The 19,512-nt window shown below is 40.9% G+C and overlaps 1 protein-coding gene across 1 annotated transcript in view; it reads left to right on the forward strand.

Annotated features, from left to right (window-relative positions):
* The first annotated feature begins 3,322 nt into the window (after positions 1-3,322).
* The window catches only part of si:dkeyp-97b10.3 (uncharacterized), a 46,437-nt gene continuing 30,247 nt past the window's right edge, over positions 3,323-19,512 (forward strand). Inside the window, exon 1 of the mRNA XM_052110208.1 lies at positions 3,323-3,495. Within this exon, the coding sequence (XP_051966168.1) occupies positions 3,443-3,495 (53 nt within the window). The 5' untranslated portion in view covers positions 3,323-3,442. The remainder of the gene's footprint in view (positions 3,496-19,512) is intronic.

Consider the following 19,512-nt stretch of genomic DNA (forward strand, 5'->3'; position numbering starts at 1 on the left):
CCCTTTGGTGGGGTGATCTGCCAGACACATCATTGGAGGTGAGCTTCCCTCCCTCCGGGACATCTATAACAGGCGGTGTGTGAAAAAATCTCAGAGGATCATCAGAGACTTCAGCCACCCGAGTCATGGTCTGTTCTCACTGCTACCATCAGGCAGGCGGTATCGCAGCATCAGGACCCGCACCAGCCGACTACATGACAACTTCTTCCCCCAAGCAATCAGACCTTTGAACACTTGATCTCTACAGTAAATATATTTTTTATTTACTCTTATTTTTAATTTGTATTGTATGTGTATTGTATATTGTGCATATTGTTTACTGTACATTGTATATTATTATTGTGTTGTGTAAATATGTTGTTTTCTGTAATTGGTATATGTCTCGTCACTGTCATGACTGCTATGTTGCTCTGAACTACACACAAGACTTTCACCTACTGTTGCACTTGTGCATATGGTCGTGTGACAATAAAGTGATTTGATTGAGAGTGTGCTAGAATCAGCCAGTCGTCGAGGTAGTTGAGTATGCTGATGCCCACTTCCCTTAATGGGGCAAGAGATGCCTCTGCATCTTTTGTAAAGACGCGAGGGGACAGTGACAGGCTGAAGGGGAGGACCTTGTACTTGTACTTACCGCTTGGCTCCAAAGAAAACATCTGAATGAGGGGTTGCAAGCCAGCTCCATTTATACCCGTATGTCCAGGGGAGTGGTATGCAAATTCCACTCGCCAATTCCCATTGGCCTTTTCTCAAATATCAGAGGTGTTTGGGGGTCCCAAGTGCGACCCCTAGTGTCACTACATCGACACAACGTCGAGTGAGTGACAGATAGGGAACCAGGAATTTTGCAATGCAGTTTTCAAGTCATGAAATGTCATAGAAAATTAGATAAATACCTAAAAAATGGAAAATATAAATATATAATAGAATGGTTTGACTGTGTTGCTAACAGTGTTTGTACAAACACTGTACAAACAAATGGAAATAATCAGAACTCAGAATAGGAGTCAAATACACAAATTTGTATCGTTTTGTCAATGCTGCCGACTGCGCATTGTGAAACAAAATCAAAAGTTTAACAGTAGTCATGAAAAAATCCCTGTCACATAAGTACTTCCTCTGCTCATCTGCTGTTATCTCTGCTTTGCTCGGATGAAAAAGTTTAAGCATTGATATAATACAAAATACAAAAATCTTCATTCAAACTTGGCTGTTGTTTATCACAAAAACATTTAAGAAACTAATTTGAGAAAGCACACATTTTTTTGGAAACTAATTTACACCCTGGGATGGTAGCATGTTGATTCAGCCTTCACTCCTCAGGATATGAATTTATTTTCAATAATTCAACGATCAGAGTGCTTATACCACAGTTACCACATGTAGTGTGTGGAAAACACAGACAGAATCACATAGTCTAGTCATAAAAATAACATTAGCTCTAAAGTGCAGAAAGTCATGGAATATGATGTACAATATTTGAACGAAAATGAATGTTTGACTGCACAATTTATCAAATTAAAATTGCAATATGTTCTAGTGTGATAATTAAACTGCAAAAGTCTATGATTTAATTGAATAAATAATCTGCAAATCATGCATGCTTCAAAATGATTGCTTGAAGCTGCTCGTACACTGAAAACTCTCTGAAGTGTGCAGCACATACAGACTATGTATTTATTTAAATCACAGCTTTACGGAGATTAATAATCACACTGGGCCATGTAGCAAACGACTTATCTGGAGGTGCGACACTACTGTCAAAAACACACAGAAACGCCAAAATAAAAGATCCATTTAAATGGACGCATGTGTTTTTGCTTGAATGTTACCCTTGTTGAGCACATAAAATGTCCTGGAAAATTGTGCCTTGGAAAGAGTGGGAACTCTGGAAAAGAAATAACAACAGAAGGTTGCTTTGAATAAAATTATTGTGAGGGGGCCTTTTACCTCACACCTGGGGTAAAAGGTCCCCTGGGTGTTATATTGACTTAGATACCGGGTATAGATATATTACAAAATCTGTCAACTAATGCAAATACTTTTGAGATGACAAGATGCTTTTCTGAGTAACAAATAACTAATATTAATATTATTGATATTAAAGATATTGCTTGTTCAAAATAACTACTTAAGAAAAGAGTGCACAATTTCCTGTTAACATCTATCACATTTACTATTTCATAACATCTCAAGTATCTATAACCAAATTAATCTTTTGATTGAATCAGTCAATGTGAATCCACTTTAAACATTCTTCATATCAAATCTATTCACCACACTTAAGAAAAACAATGTGTTTAATTTGATTAATTTTTTACCCCAAATACTATTCTTTTACTTATTGGACAATTATTGAAAACGTTTTTATATAATCACCTTGAACAACACTGAAAATTACAATTAAGTATTTTGTCTAAAAATAGCAACATTTTAAAAATTATTAAATAAAAGTTGAAACTGCCTCAAAATCAAACTTTAGACATTACACACAATGATCTCATGGATCAGGAATAGTTTGCAGTGTATAGTGGCAAACAGGTGTTTAGGAAAGTACTGTGGTAGTTGTTGATGCTATTTAGTGTTTTAGGAGAAAATCGAATCAAATGTGCCTTTTACCTCAGGGCAGAGTGGATGAAAAAGCAGAATTGAAAAAGATCCATATAAAAATAAATGAAAAAGCACATCGGAAAAAGATAGAAAGAAAATGTGAGTTGCGTGATAGGAAGGTTTAGTGTTTTGCTGGTGAGAATTATACATCCAGCTTTACTCCAGAAGCATCCTCTGATGGCTCACAATACATAATAACATAACGTTTAGAATTAAACCAAACTAAAACGTAAAGTGAGAACAGAAAAGGTAACAGCCAGCACATCTGCATTCCTCAGCAGAAGCAGATGTTATACTTATTTTTGTACATTTATTTCAGAGGAAATGAACTACACTTACTTACAAACTAGTAGTTACTAAGCCTTTAATTTGAACTTTAATAGGCGGGACACACTCCCTGATTTCATGTATGAAATACAAGTGAATGGAAATCTGAAAATGAGCTTTTAATCTTTCACTGTCACATTAAATCACACACAGGCACAACTATTATAGTAAGTGGTTTTAATACAAATCTCAATATTGTAGATAAAGCCATTAACAATGCAAATTATGAACAAATACTTATCAGAAAAAATGCAGTAGTTCCATTATTTGTGTTAGATGTGACATGACATTTTCAGTTGCGTTTTACGACGTCATTAAAAACTGTTGTAAACGCAAGCTTCTGTGTCTTACGTCACTTCCTGCGTCCAACCGCCTAAACATCAGTGTGTCTGTGTTTATCACTGTTGCATGAATGCAGGAAAGGTGAGACCGGTTTTACTGTGTCTGCAAACGTCGCGTCACGGAAACATTCGGCGCGTGAACCGATACTGTCGGCGCGCGGATAATGGTCGCACACATGGCACATTATGGAGAAACTACACAACTGGACGATGATAAGTGAGTACGATCGGTTCCTGTATCACATGAGTGTGTGTTAGTTTGGATGGCGCGTGGAACATAAACAATACAACCGAAAGTACAATAACCGAGATGTCACCATGGAGTCCTCTGACAAACACTTTAAAATCAAAACTGATACATTTAAACTGGTTGAAGCGAACTCCTGCATGACCATAAATTATGTAGGAAGCATCCTGTAGATGCAAATTGATGAATCCTACTACCACGAATGATAAGCTTATGAATATTAATTATGTAACATGACGTTAATTACGTAATATTGACGTTTATATTTTGTGTTTACCACAGGCAAAAAAAATACATTTACTGTGTCCGTAAACAGGGACGTCACTAGTGATTCATGGATGGGGCTAAGCCTGTTTTAGGGGGGTCTGGGCTTTCTAGTTTTTTTTTTAAAGCCCCCAAAACGGCTTTTCATCATGTATTTTTAGAGTAACAACAGGTGTAAAATTGATAGAAATAAGGTTATTTTTGTTCAAGGTTTGCTAAAAGTTCACCTGTCTCATATTTTGTGTTAGACAGAGCTAATATCACTTAATCCCATATAGAAATGAAAGTCCACTCTGTCCCCATCCATCCAACACCAACAAAAGACACAAAGATGGCTGTACCATAGCCAAAATACTTTTGGATTTGAGAGAGAGAGACAGGCAGACTAATCTACATCCAAACCAGCACAGCATAATCTGGCCCAACCAAATTATACAATTACAGAAACAAAATTGCATTGCCCATTGGAGAGATGCCACTAAATCACAAAAGAAGATGGAACTCTATTTACACCTGAAAAGAGATTACAAACCAGCAGAATACCTCAGCTGTGTGAAAGAGCATAAAGTGAGAAAGACACTTAAGCAAATACAGACTGAGTGATCACTGTCTGCTATAGAGAGAGGATGGCACAGACAGAGATGACTGCCGCCAGAGCACACACTGTGTTCAATTTAAAGTACTTTATTGGCATGATTGTGTTTACATACAATATTGCCAAAGCATTAATACACAAAACAGAAAATGACAAGACAAATAATAATAATAATAAAATAGAATTAAAATAAGGTGCCAGGTAATGAATCAAATAAAATAAAAACTTGAAGAACAATATACATTATACAATCTAAAATACACATTTAACAGGAAATTATGAACATAAGAGAATAAAAGTACTGTGACTGAAGTACATTAAGGCAGTAATTGCTTTCTGAATTTAGCTGCAACTGATGCATGATGTCCTCCCCCAGTAACACCAGCATCTGATCTGTTTCTGCCAAACTGGAAAACTGTGGAATGAGGTTTGAGAGTTTGTGGAGGTATTTCTCTCTCAACTCCGTTTCTAGTGTTCACTGTACTCTCAGAAAGAGAGCTGAGACAGTGTTCACTGTATTCTGTATTCTCCATACACTGTATGGAAAAACATCCCATTGAAAATCTACATTCAGAATTTTGCAAAAGAATACTCAAGAGTTCAAAGAAAAACACCAAACAACGGATGCAGGGCAGAATTAGGCCAATACCCTCTCCTTTTAAACATCCAAAAAAGAGCCATCACATTCTGGAAACACCTAAAGGCAAGTGACCCCACCACATACCATTATAAAGCCCTAAAATACCAAGAGCTGAGCGGGGCGAGGAGTCCCCTCAGAGATCAGACAACCTCAGGACAAACTCTCACAATCTTTCGGACCAACCCAATTATAAACACAGAAAAAGACAAATGCGTCACCAATTAGACAACCACCATTAAACATCAACACAAACTGGAATGTTATTCGGCACTAAATCAAGAGTACACTGTGGCAAACTATCTGACCACAGTGACAGACAGAAAGAAAGAGAGACATACAGACAGGCAGAAAGAGAGAGAGACCGAGACAGACAGAGAGAGACAGACCGAGACAGACAGATGGGCAGAAAGAGAGAGAGAATTCCGATGGCAGTTGGCAGCAAAAAATATCAGCTCCTGCTGTAACTTTAATTTTTGCAAGAAAATGTATGTTTTTATGACTCAAACGATACTTAAATTATTGGAAACTAAACTAATATCAAAAGAGGCAGAAGATTTTTAAGGTAAGACCTCTAAGAAACTTAAAAATCACATAAAATGTTACATATAACCTAAATATCAAGCTAACTGCTAGCCAAGCTAACATTCCATGGCAGTTAAAACAGTTGATCACAGCTCGGGCCTGTCTAAGGCAGTTGCATCTTTCAAAACTGAAGAGGAGCTGGAGATCATATATCCAGCAGAGGTTTTAACAAACAAAGATAGGAAGAAGATGAAAGAGATGATCCTTAGAGAGAATCCAGAGATGCTGTTGTCTGATTACAGTGGATCAGAACCAAACAGAGTCCGGTGTAACCTGCTCTTCTTCACTGATCACCCATCAGCCTGGCACAGTACCCTCATAACTGCCATGCACTGCAGCAGAAAAGGTGGCATCAGTAAAGGTAGACAAATCACTCTAGAAGGAGAAAAGGAGATAAAGCTGACTGTAAACCTGTATCACAATGGTACAGTCATGGTCCAGGGGTCAGAACCCAGCCTTGATGAATTCCAGAAGAATTTCATGGACTTTAAAATAAAGGTTCAGATGTTTAAGAAAGATCCTGAGGTGAAGAGCCATGAAGAGTCCTACAACAAAACAGCCACAAACACTGACCTCAGCTCGAGCACCCCTGTAGCACACAGACATCCGGCATCTCCAAAGATCAAGGCCTTAAGAGACAACATCACTGAGCTGGAGCAGGACTACTTCCTGTTTAAAGAGGAAACTACCAACAGCCTCTGCCAGCTCAAAAACCAGACCAGCCACCTCAGCACACAACAACTTCAGCAGCTCTGCTCTGCTGTCAGACAGCTGGAGGACAACAATCAGGAGCTGCGAGAGGAGCTGATCAAGAGAGATCAACACAGCAATATGCTGGAGAAACAACTGGAGGAGATGAAACAACAGCTACACATAAACCCTGAACATATCACAACCACAGAACAACAGTGTACCAGAACAGACACTCAACACCTCTCTGAACACATCACAAACACAGCAAAACATCAGCAGTGTGTCAACACACACACACCATCCCATCCTCTGCAACCATGCAAGTTTCTCAGGTCTCTCAAGCTTCTCAGAACTTCAAGAGAAAAGACATCGGCACCAGACAGAGATCTCCTCAGAACACAACATCTATCAGCAGCAACAGAGAAGAGAAGAGACAACACATCATCATCCTCTGTGACTCCAACGGCAACCACCTCGACCAGAGACGACCCACCTCTCACTCTGCTTTTAAACTGCTGAGAGAAGGGGAATTGGGCGCACCCTCACATATTACACTGCACACAGTATAATGACAAACGACTTCAGCACCAGGAGAGTGGACGTCGCCATAGCTCTCATCAATGTGGTGAAATCGGCTAGAGGGATCTACCCCAGTGCCAGAGTCATCATCTCTACACTTCTGTCTCGCAGAGATGTCCCACAAAACATCATCAATTTCATTAATGCAGAGATAACTGATGTGCCAGTTATGTGCCAAATGTACATATAGCAAATCATCAGCGCATCACTCACGCACATCTAAATGACCGTCTCCACATTCATCGAGATGACATGAGACCGTTTGCAAAATCCATCAAGGACGCGGCTCTGAGGAGCCCCCAGATAACACGTCCTGTCAGAGAGGAGAGGGTCACACGGCATCCCGGCAGACAGTCGGACAGCTACGCCGCTGTTGTGGCTGGTAGAGGTAGTTCAGACACCAGTGACCTCAGCCAGATCAAAAACATGCTGAAAATTATATGTGATAATCTATTAACTTAATTATCTACAATGTGAGTTTAGTCAAGCATATTCTTTAATCCTTTATTATTACTGTTATTATTATTATTATTTTGTGATGCATTTTAATTGATTTACAAAACACTATTGGGTCGTAAAATCATATATTATTCTTTCTGGTAAATAGAACATTTCTCTATGTCCTCATTAAAAATAACATGCTACAACATTCAGGGGATGATCTCTTCATCTTTTGGAGAGAAAAGCACTAACCTTGATTTATTAAATATTGTATATAGTTCAGATATAATTATATTACTTGAGACTCCTTTAAACTACAGAGAGTTATTTATACCTTCAATCAAAACCCCTATATAAACTATATTAATAGTGCACATATACAGCAGAATCAACTCTGTACTAAAGCCCGTCAGAACTATGACAGCACGATAAACAGACATAGGAAACACATCCTGCAGCTCTGTAAAAGTCTGGGGTTATATATAGTTAATGGCAGGACAAGGGGAGACTCTCTGGGTCGATTTACTTACTGCTCACCTCGAGGTAGCAGCACAGTGGACTATGCTATTACAGATCTAGACCACAATAAGATCAACTACTTCATGGTGATGTCACAGCTTCCCTTCTCAGATCACAGCCATATAGTCATGAGTATAAACAAGTCAGCAAATCTGCCATCTTCTGATCAGAACATTCAATTGTATTCCCTCCCCACCAAATTTATATGGAAAAATGACAGTCCTGCACGGTATGAGGCAGAGCTCCACAGCATTCATGTCCAGAATATGATAGACACATTTATCTACACCAAATTTAGACAAGACAAGGATCAATTCGGCAACAGAACAGTTAACCAAAATATTTCATACAGTATCCGGCAAAGCTCTGAGAATAAGACAAATGTACAGGAGAAAGAAAGAAATCATTAAAGCCGATTGGTTTGATAAAGATTGTCAATCATTAAGAAAGGAATTACGATCATTATCAAATAAAAAACACAGAGACCCCGCAAACCAGCACACACGCTCCACATATCACCAAACACTGAACATGTACACGTCACTACTGAGAAGGAAAAGAGCTGATCATATGACAGCTAAACTCAACAAGATCGAGGAGGCTGTCAATGAAAACTACTTTTGGGATTTATGGAATCATTTAGATCAATCAAAAAAAGTCAAATCCACTCCCATCTGTAACCCAAAACTCTGGACAGAACATTTCAGAAACCTCTATTTACAAAATGAACCAAACCCCAGCCAAAAACACCTGACCTCTCAACTAAACAATCTGGAACACACAATAAAAGATCAATTAAACCATTTGGACACGCCCATATCTTTAAATCAAATAACCCCAATCCTCAAACAAGGGGACAAGTACAACCCCAATAATTACAGGGGCATTACAGTCAGCAGCAACCTCGGGAAACTCTTCTGTTGCATTATAAACAACAGATTAGTGAACTTCATCCAAGAACACAAGACACTAAATACATGTCAGATTGGATTCATGCCTAAACAGAGAACCACTAATCACATCTACACACTCCACTCACTTATTCAGAAATATGTTCAGCAAACAAAACAAGGCAAAATATTCGGCTGCTTCATTGACTTTAAAAAGGCCTTTGATTCTGTTTGGCATGACGGACTCTTCCTGAAACTCATCCAGAGTGGCATCGGAGGAAAGACATATGTCATAAAAGACATGTACACTGATAATAAATGCTGTGTGAAGAGTAATGACAAAAGAACCAATTATTTCAATCAGACCAAGCCTCAGCCCAACTCTATTATATCAACGAACTAGCCACAACCCTTCAAAACTCATCTTGCCCTGGACTGATCTTAGATGGCAGAGAAATCAAATGCCTCCTTTACGCAGACGACCTCCTGCTGCTGTCCCCTAATGAAGAGGGACTACATCAAAGTCTCTCCATTTTAGAAACATATAGCAGAGATTATGAGCAATAAATATATATTCAAAATCAGGGGAACAATCCTTCATCATGCCAACTGCTATAATTATTTGGGTCTTACAATCTCTGCTTCAGGACAGTTTGATTTGGCAATAAAAGATCTGACAGACAAAGCCCGTAGGACATATTATAGTATAAGAAAATCATTATTTAATGTCAACCCCCCCATTAAACTGTGGCTGAAAGTCTTTGACAGCATCATCAAACCTATACTCCTATATGGCTGTGAAATCTGGGTCCCCAAATATAAATTAAATTATGAATCTTTGGACAAAAGCCCTGTTGAAATTTTCCACCTAGAATTCTGTAAAAACATCCTGGGAATTCACAGAAGTGCCCCGAATCTGGGCTGTAGAGCAGAACTGGGCCGGTTCCCTCTCCTCACTGAAATCCAGAAGAGAGCAGCTAAATTCTGCTTCAATTTGTCAGACACGCCTTTAGATAACTACCATCACTGTGCCTTTACACACAGGACAGGACACCCAGAGAGTGACCCTATGCACTATTTAGTAGAAAAATATCAGCTAAATTCCTCCATCCAGTTCACATTGGCCAAACTGAAACAGACAGAAAGAATAACGCAGGAAGAATACATTCACGATTGGCAGCACAAAGTCACACAAGTACATAAATTAAACTACTTCCACAGAATTAAGACGGATTATAAATTGGCACCATATTTGATCCATATTAAAGATTATGGACAAAGAAAGCTACTGTCAAAGTATCGTCTGAGTGAGCACAGTCTGTCTGTAGAGACGGGTCGACACGGACAGAGCCGGAGACCCAGAGAGGACAGACTGTGTTCACGCTGCACTGAAGGAGTCTGTGGAGACGGGTCGACACGGACAGAACCGCAGACCCAGAGAGGACAGACTGTGTTCACGCTGCACTGAAGGAGTCTGTGGAGACGGGTGGACACGGACAGAACCGGAGACCCAGAGAGGACAGACTGTGTTCACGCTGCACTGAAGGAGTCTGTGGAGACGGATCCACACGGACAGAACCGGAGACCCAGAGAGGACAGACCGTGTTCACGCTGCACTGAAGGAGTCTGTGGAGACGGATCCACACGGACAGAACCGGAGACCCAGAGAGGACAGACCGCGTTCACGCTGCACTGAAGGAGTCTGTGGAGACGGGTCGACACGGACAGAACCGGAGACCCAGAGAGGACAGACCGCGTTCACGCTGCACTGAAGGAGTCTGTGGAGACGGGTCGACACGGACAGAACCGGAGACCCAGAGAGGACAGGCCGCGTTCACGCTGCACTGAAGGAGTCTGTGGAGACGGGTCGACACGGACAGAACCGGAGACCCAGAGAGGACAGACCGCGTTCACGCTGCACTGAAGGAGTCTGTGGAGACGGGTCGACACGGACAGAACCGGAGACCCAGAGAGGACAGACCGCGTTCACGCTGCACTGAAGGAGTCTGTGGAGACGGGTCGACACGGACAGAACCGGAGACCCAGAGAGGACAGACCGCGTTCACGCTGCACTGAAGGAGTCTGTGGAGACGGGTCGACACGGACAGAACCGGAGACCCAGAGAGGACAGACCGCGTTCACGCTGCACTGAAGGAGTCTGTGGAGACGGGTCGACACGGACAGAACCGGAGACCCAGAGAGGACAGACCGCGTTCACGCTGCACTGAAGGAGTCTGTGGAGACGGGTCGACACGGACAGAACCGGAGACCCAGAGAGGACAGACCGCGTTCACGCTGCACTGAAGGAGTCTGTGGAGACGGGTCGACACGGACAGAACCGGAGACCCAGAGAGGACAGACCGCGTTCACGCTGCACTGAAGGAGTCTGTGGAGACGGGTCGACACGGACAGAACCGGAGACCCAGAGAGGACAGACCGCGTTCACGCTGCACTGAAGGAGTTCTGTGGAGACGGGTCGACACGGACAGAACCGGAGACCCAGAGAGGACAGACCGCGTTCACGCTGCACTGAAGGAGTCTGTGGAGACGGGTCGACACGGACAGAACCGGAGACCCAGAGAGGACAGACCGCGTTCACGCTGCACTGAAGGAGTCTCGTGGAGACGGGTCGACACGGACAGAACCGGAGACCCAGAGAGGACAGACCGCGTTCACGCTGCACTGAAGGAGTCTGTGGAGACGGGTCGACACGGACAGAACCGGAGACCCAGAGAGGACAGACCGCGTTCACGCTGCACTGAAGGAGTCTGTGGAGACGGGTCGACACGGACAGAACCGGAGACCCAGAGAGGACAGACCGCGTTCACGCTGCACTGAAGGAGTCTCGTGGAGACGGGTCGACACGGACAGAACCGGAGACCCAGAGAGGACAGACCGCGTTCACGCTGCACTGAAGGAGTCTCGTGGAGACGGGTCGACACGGACAGAACCGGAGACCCAGAGAGGACAGACCGCGTTCACGCTGCACTGAAGGAGTCTGTGGAGACGGGTCGACACGGACAGAACCGGAGACCCAGAGAGGACAGACCGCGTTCACGCTGCACTGAAGGAGTCTGTGGAGACGGGTCGACACGGACAGAACCGGAGACCCAGAGAGGACAGACCGCGTTCACGCTGCACTGAAGGAGTCTGTGGAGACGGGTCGACACGGACAGAACCGGAGACCCAGAGAGGACAGACCGCGTTCACGCTGCACTGAAGGAGTCTGTGGAGACGGGTCGACACGGACAGAACCGGAGACCCAGAGAGGACAGACCGCGTTCACGCTGCACTGAAGGAGTCTGTGGAGACGGGTCGACACGGACAGAACCGGAGACCCAGAGAGGACAGACCGCGTTCACGCTGCACTGAAGGAGTCTGTGGAGACGGGTCGACACGGACAGAACCGGAGACCCAGAGAGGACAGACTGTGTTCACACTGCACTGAAGGAGTTGTGGAGGATGAACTTCACTTCCTCACTCACTGCAGTAAATATGAGACCATTAGAAACACACACTTTACACACATAGCTCATATTCTACCTGATTTCCAGGACATAAATGGGAGAGAAAGTCGAGTGTGTTCAGCTGGCAGCGCAGTATGTGTCGTCCTGTCTTCACATGAGGGCGAGAGACTGACCCCTCATCATATTACAGCTCTATTCAAACTGATAATTTAATATACTTTTTTCCCTCCCTTTTTTACCTTGTCATTTGTATTTTATTTTATTATCATTATTATTCATTTATTGTGTATACATGTTTTTTGTTGTTGTTTTTATGTTTGTAATGTGTTTATTACTCAATGCTTTGGCAACATTGTACACTGTATACAGTCATGCCAATTAAATTCATTTGAATTTGAGAGAGAGACAGACAGACAGACAGACAGACAGAGAGAGAAAAATGAGAGACAGACAGACAGAAAGAGAGAGACTTTTCTACACATGACCTACTGATAATTGTTTTGCAGTGGCCTACTGAATGAAAGCAATGGAGTATGAAAATACGTGCATGATGTTACGTCATCTGTCTCATTTATAGCCTGGCACAGATAGCAAAACTACATTAAATATTACATTAATTAGATATCATCGCCATGTAACTTGTAACATGTTGAATTTAAAAGACACCGTTAACTGCTTGCAACATCTGCTACACTGTAACAGCCTCACATTAAAACTTATTGGTTAACAAATGTTTGATTTATGAACAAAGTCCAAAGCAGTAAATACACACTCTCACTGTCTCTCTCTCTCTCTCTCTCTGGTGCATGCTGGGATGTGGGGAGTTAGTGCATGGGAATCTGAGTTTAGAGTTGGTGAGAGGTAAATTTAAAAATAGTTTTTCATATCTTTTGTCTTATTTAATTACACATGTTTATATCTCACTTTAAAACACTTTTTGTGATTGTATTGTAGTTATTTCTCAGCTCATTTCCAACTTGGAATCTGGCCTTGTGTTTGTGAAGGATGGCGTCTCACCTGAGTGTGGGTGCAGCTTCCCTGTCACTCAAACACGGGATTTGATGTGTTAGTAATGCGGGCGTTTCGGTTGAGGATGTACTGTTGGATGTAGGAGAAAGAGTGGGACATGGAAATATTATATCGGCATCTCAGAGGAATAAGGCCATGGTGGTATTCCTGTAAGATGAGACACTCGTTAATCGATTGGTTGAAAGCGGAATCATGGTAAGTGGGAATTTTGTTCCAGTTTAACCCCTGGTTTCTCCGACAACGAAGGTAACGATATCTAATGTTCCGCCATTTATTCCTGACGTGGATATTGAAAGAGAACTTTCTCACTTTGGAAAGTTGCAAGTGGCATTAAAATGGTCCCGCTGGGATGTAAGAATGCGGCTTTGAAGCATGTGTTGTCGTTTAGACGACAGGTGTATATGTTTCTGAATTCACTGAGTCTAAACATTTCGTTTAAATGCGTGTTTGATGGGAAGTCGTATATGGTGTATGCTAGCGCTGGAGAAATGCATTGTTTTGAATGTAGCTCAGTGGGACACATAAAACAGTTGTGTCCTTTTAGAAGTCAAGAGAGTGAAGCTGGCCCGAGTAATATTATGGGCGAGAGAACAGAGAATACAGCGGCAGAAGGTACTATTAGTGGTGAAGATGAATCTTTAAGTAACGAGGATAAATTGAATTCTCGACAAGAAGCTGGTGTCACTGACTGGTTTCAAAGCTGAGAAGAGGGAAAAATCTTGTAAAACGTAAATTCAATAATTGGGACAAATGAGATGCACTACACGTAAGGCGACTTTACTACTCCTGGTTCTGTCTGTTTCTTCTTTCTTTCTATCTTAGTCTTCTTATGGAGAGTATAAGATTGGGTTCTTTATCAATGGGGAAGAGACAGGAGCAAGAGAGCAATGGTTGTTGAAATCATAAATGTAAAAAATATAAACGTTACATTTTTACAAGAAACACATACAGATTATAACTATGAGGTAGATTGGTATAGATGGTGGGAGGGGATGTGTTTTATTAGCCTTGTATCAAGTGCAGGTGTAGCTATAATTTTTTCAAACAATTTGGATTTGTAAATGTTGTTAAGCATGAAATTAGGAAGGAAGAGTTTTAATAGTTAAAGCAGAAATAAATGGGTCTGTATTTTTATTTATTAACGTCTATGCTCCTAATAAAGTGTCGTGTAGAACTTTTTAGAAAACTGCAAAATACATTAGGACAACAAAATGATGATTTTTGTGTGATTAATGGGTGGAGACTTGAATTGTACTACTAATTTCTTATTAGATAGGAATGGAGAAGAGTCTCACCCACAGTCAAGAAATGCACTTCTTAATTTAACTAAAGAGTTCGAGATAATGGATGTCTCGAGTTAATGGTTCGAGTCTTTCTGTGAGAAATGTTGTTATTTTTGGGAAATGTGGATATTGAATAAGAATAATTTTGAACATTTGACTCAGGATTTTTTGTCCTGGTCTATATAAAAGGGAAAATAAAAAGGTTGGAGAAGGATGTTCGTGATCTGGAGAACTTGATTGATGTCAATGATCTAAGAGTAATCAAGGATTTAAATAATAAGAAAATGGATCTGAAAGGTTTTTTGAGGAAAGAGTGAAGGGCGCTTTGATTAGAGCAAGGATAATGCCTATTAAGGAAACTGATGCTACTTCTTATTTTTATAATTTAGAATGTAATGTTGCACAACAGAAAATCTTGCACTGTTTGCGTTGTGGGAATGGGACATTGACTTCAAATCCATTGGAAATGAAGAAAATGGCTATTATTCTGAACTATTTGGACGCACGGAATGTGATTCTGTAGGCATGGATCAACTGTTGCACGGGTTACCTAATCTGGAGCATGTGAATAAAGAATTATTACGTGGATAAAAAATTATTACGTTTAAAGAACTTTCTGAAGAGGTTCAACAACTCTCTATAGGTCGAGGACCAGGAATTGATGATCTGCCCATGGAATTTTATAAGAAATTCTGGAGTATTTTAGGCAGTGACTTTTATGATGAATGTTTTAAGAGAGGAACACTTCCAACCAGTTGTCAATGGGCTGTGCTGTCCCTACTTCCAAAAAAAAGGAGATCTGGGATTGTTGAAAAATTGGAGACCAGTATCTTTAATGTGTCTTGATTATAAAATAATTTCTAAATGTTTAGCTAATGGGCTTAAGAAATGTTTAATATTATGGTGAAGAAGGAACAAACATATTGTATTCCTGGTCGTACAATCATGGATAATTTGTTTTTAATAAGAGATGCCATTGATGTTTCGGTTAACAATAATTGTGATATTGGGTTTCTATCTATTGATCAAGAAAATGCCTTAGACCGTGTTGGACATGCATATCTTTTTAAGGTTTTAGAAGGTTTGGGGTTTGGAAAATGTTTTATTTCTTTGATAAAGTTGTTGAATAATAAGGCCTCTGTAATGATCAAGATTGGTGGTTTGAGTAGCCCAGTTTTGGTTAAGAGGCATTAGGCAGGGATGTCCTCTTTCATGGCAGCTCTACAGCTGAGTAATTGAGCCTCTTTTATGTGAATTAAGAAATAATTTGAATTGTTTTTTTGTTTCTGAAAAGTTAAAATGTTCTGTATCAGAATATGCTGATGATATTGCTGTTTTTGTAACTGGGCAAGAAGATATTCAAACACTCTCTAAGAGCTTAGCTCTATTTTAAAAAGCTTCTTCTGCAAAAGTAAACTGGGGGAAAAGTGAGGGGTTTATTATGGGTGAATGGAGAAATGGCAGGATACCTCACATTCCAGGAGGTTTGAAGTGGGGAATAGAAGGTATAAAAATCTTAGGGATTTTCTTGGGTTCAGAGAATTATAGGAAAAATAATTGGGAAGGTATGCTGGATAACGTGTTAGCTATTTGTCTAAATGGAAATGGCTATTAACTGAACTATCCTACAGGGGTAGAATCTTGGTCATAAATAATTTGGCTGCCCCTATGCTTTGGCACAGACTAAATGTCCTAGAGCCACCTGATGGACTGATTCAAGATATCCAGATAAAGTTGGTGGATTTCTTTTGGTTGAGGCAACACTGGATTCCTAAGCCTGTTTTGTATTGGCCGACTCAAGGAGGAGGACAAGGTCTTGTAGACATTTACGCATTTGGCAGACCCTTTTATCCTAAGCGACTTACAGTGCAATTATTACAGGGACAATCCCCCCGGAGCAACCTGGAGTTAAGTGCCTTGCTCAAGGACACAAAGGTGGTGACTGTGGGGTTGTAGACCTCAGAAGTCAGATCAATACTTTTCGTTTACAAGCGGTACAGCGACTGTTGTATGAGGAGGAGACCGAGTGGAGCAATGCAGCATGTGCTTTGCTGAGAAGGACATCAAGTCATCATAGGACATCATGGAGGAGATGAACAACCACAAGACTGGATTATGGGGGAACCATTGTTTCACAATCCATTAATTCAGACCAAATGTTTGTCTTCAGGAAGTTTGAGAAACTGTCTGATTAGAGCTGGATGTACAAAAATAGAAGATCTCAGAGATGTCAAAGGGTGGAAAACAGTGGAATCACTTCAGAAGGACACAGGAATAAACTCTTTACGACTATTGTCTCAGTTGCTGAAGGAAGTGCATGCAGCTTTACCAGGAGACTGCAGAGAAGCGTTAGAACAAGTGCAAGAGAGGGAGAAAGACTACACGTTTCCATTGGTATCTGTGTCTGCAGCGGCACAGGAGGAGTACCAAGAAGGCGACACAATTTTGACTTTTAAAACACTACAGTTGGGAAGGTTTCAAGAGATTTGCAAAAAAGCATTATATTCTGTGTGTCAAAATGTCTCATTGGTGTGTTTTAAAGAATGTCAAGTTTTGGAGGTGGTCAGAAATATTTGGGCCAGACTTCAGAGGATGCTGGAGATCATTGTACAGGCCTCCTATAGAGAAACGGATTTACAGTGGAGAATAATTCATGGTGTTATAGCTACAAACAGACATGTAGCACACCTGAATCCAGCAGTAGGTAAAGAGTGTCCCTTTTGCGGAATAGAAGAAACTGTGGATCATTTATTTATTCAATGTGAGAGATTAGGAAGCCTTTTTGTTTTTTTAGAAAGTTGGTTTGAAGGCTTTGGTGAACATTTTTCTTACAAAAGTTTTATTAGTGGTCCGAAATATAACTTCCAGGAACAAAGGAAATTGTGTTTATTAAACTATTTGTTGGGACCAGCAGAAAGAATAAAATATTAGGTACTGGATCTGTGGATGCAGAAAAGGTCCTGAAGGGGCTGGTTACTGCTCGAATGAAAATTGAGTTTTCATATTTTAAAATGGTTAATAATGTATTTGATTTTGCAACTATTTGGGCTGTGTGAAGTTGGAGATGAAGTGCTAATTTTACATTTTTAAAGTAGAGAAAGTTTTTTAAAATGTGTAATTGTTTATATCTTGTTAATTTAGGGCTCTGGTTTAGAGTGTAATATTGATTAAATATTTGTGACATAATAAAGTTTTGTTAAACCTCTCTCTCCCCTAACTTACCACAAATGTTCCTGTCCGTTTACTGTTAGCTAGCAGTCTCAAGCCACAGAAGTAGCTAATGTTAACTAAAATGCTATCTACAAGTAGTGCTAATGCATGTTTTATACTGCACATCGAAGCAGCGCGAGCTGAACCGAAGCATCACGGCAATTTCGCAGCAAACAACACGTGTGCTTTTACACCAGCAGCATTTTTGCTGCAGAAACTGCTGCGCTCTATACTAAGAAGGTTAAATTGTGCCTAAATGATTTCCAAACACAGAGTAAGATTTGTGAAAGTGTAAACCAATTTGCAAGTGTAAAAATAAATTGCTTGCATATAGAACGTTTTGTAAAGGTGTAAATTAAGTTGCAATGCTTTGCATTAGGGCTGAAGCGATTAGTCGACATTAACGACAATGGCGTCAATAAAAAAATTGTCCTTTGTGGAATAGTCGTTTGGTGTCATTTAACGTAACATGAGATCATATGAAACTCTGAGAGGAGCACAGCAGCTCACACCCGACTGAGGAGAGGAGGAAAACACATGTCCAGATGCACTCTAAACTTTCCAAACAGCTTCAGGTGATGTAGATCACAAAATATAACAGAATTATTATAGAAACATGCAAAGTAAGGGAATACAGAAGCACTGTCATCGTGAATAAAGCAGAGTCGACCCTGGCATTCCACTTAAGCAAAACCTGCACGTCAGAGCCTCTAAAACACAAACAACCTGCCATTATATCTTTATTGCATCCTTTATTAAAGTTCAAATAATTAGGAAATATATCATAAACTACGAAAATGGCATTTCTCTGTGCGGTCAGCACCATGTCTATGAGGACTAGAGGACTAGGGGAGAGATTAACACTGCACCCACCTGAGGCGCCCTGTGGCACAGGATGCCCGTCCCTCGTGCGCGTTTGCTGCAGCTAGATTAATAACATGATGGATTGCGACGTATTCAATCATAATACACTGTAGCCTATGCGTCACGTGTGCATCTTATTGTGAAGTAAATCGGTGATGTGTGTGTGTGTGAGCTCCACTAGCATCACTAACAAAATGGCAAAATAATCACACAAACATTTCCCTCACCACCCATTTCTCACACAAACAGATAGTCCCACCCCATATGCACCATTTAGTGAATGTTGCTGTGCCCTGCTGTTCCGGACACCAAAAAACAGAGCAATGTTTAATGGCGCCAACTAGAAAAGTATTATTTGTAGTTGAATTATTTAGCTGGGGTACAAGGAAGAGTTTTAACAAAATAGGAAAAAGACTCTTCATCTATAAATGCATCCATGTTATTTCAAGAATGCATGTACACTATTCTGATCCACTTTACTGTTTTTACTTGTGCATTGTTTCTGTTTAAACACATTAAATAGAGTCGAGAGGTTTGACGCTGTTGCTGGTGTTAAGTTGTGTGGTTTCTGTTGCCTGAGTTCATAGTGTTTTTCTCTTTTGTGCTGTTACTAGTACAAACAGATCACAGACTGCTGCTGATGATGACACGCTTCTCTGCAGCAGTCACAAGTGCTTGAATAGATCAGTCACACTGTGTTATAAATATTGAAGTAACAGTAATTTAATGCCGGTTAACATTAAATGTAATTATTAGGGCTGTCCATATAATGTGTACATTTAGTGTGAGTAGTTCTGTGAAAAATAACAATTGATCATGCCCCCTACCATACGTAAATTCCATAAAAAGCACTGTTCTTACCATCAGAGCAATTCAAGCTTGATGTACCACCTTGATGTGTGAGTAGGGGGCAGTCAGTGCATCTCCAGCT

This window comes from Xyrauchen texanus, chromosome 38, assembly GCF_025860055.1.
Source record: "Xyrauchen texanus isolate HMW12.3.18 chromosome 38, RBS_HiC_50CHRs, whole genome shotgun sequence".
Classification (NCBI taxonomy): domain Eukaryota; kingdom Metazoa; phylum Chordata; class Actinopteri; order Cypriniformes; family Catostomidae; genus Xyrauchen; species Xyrauchen texanus.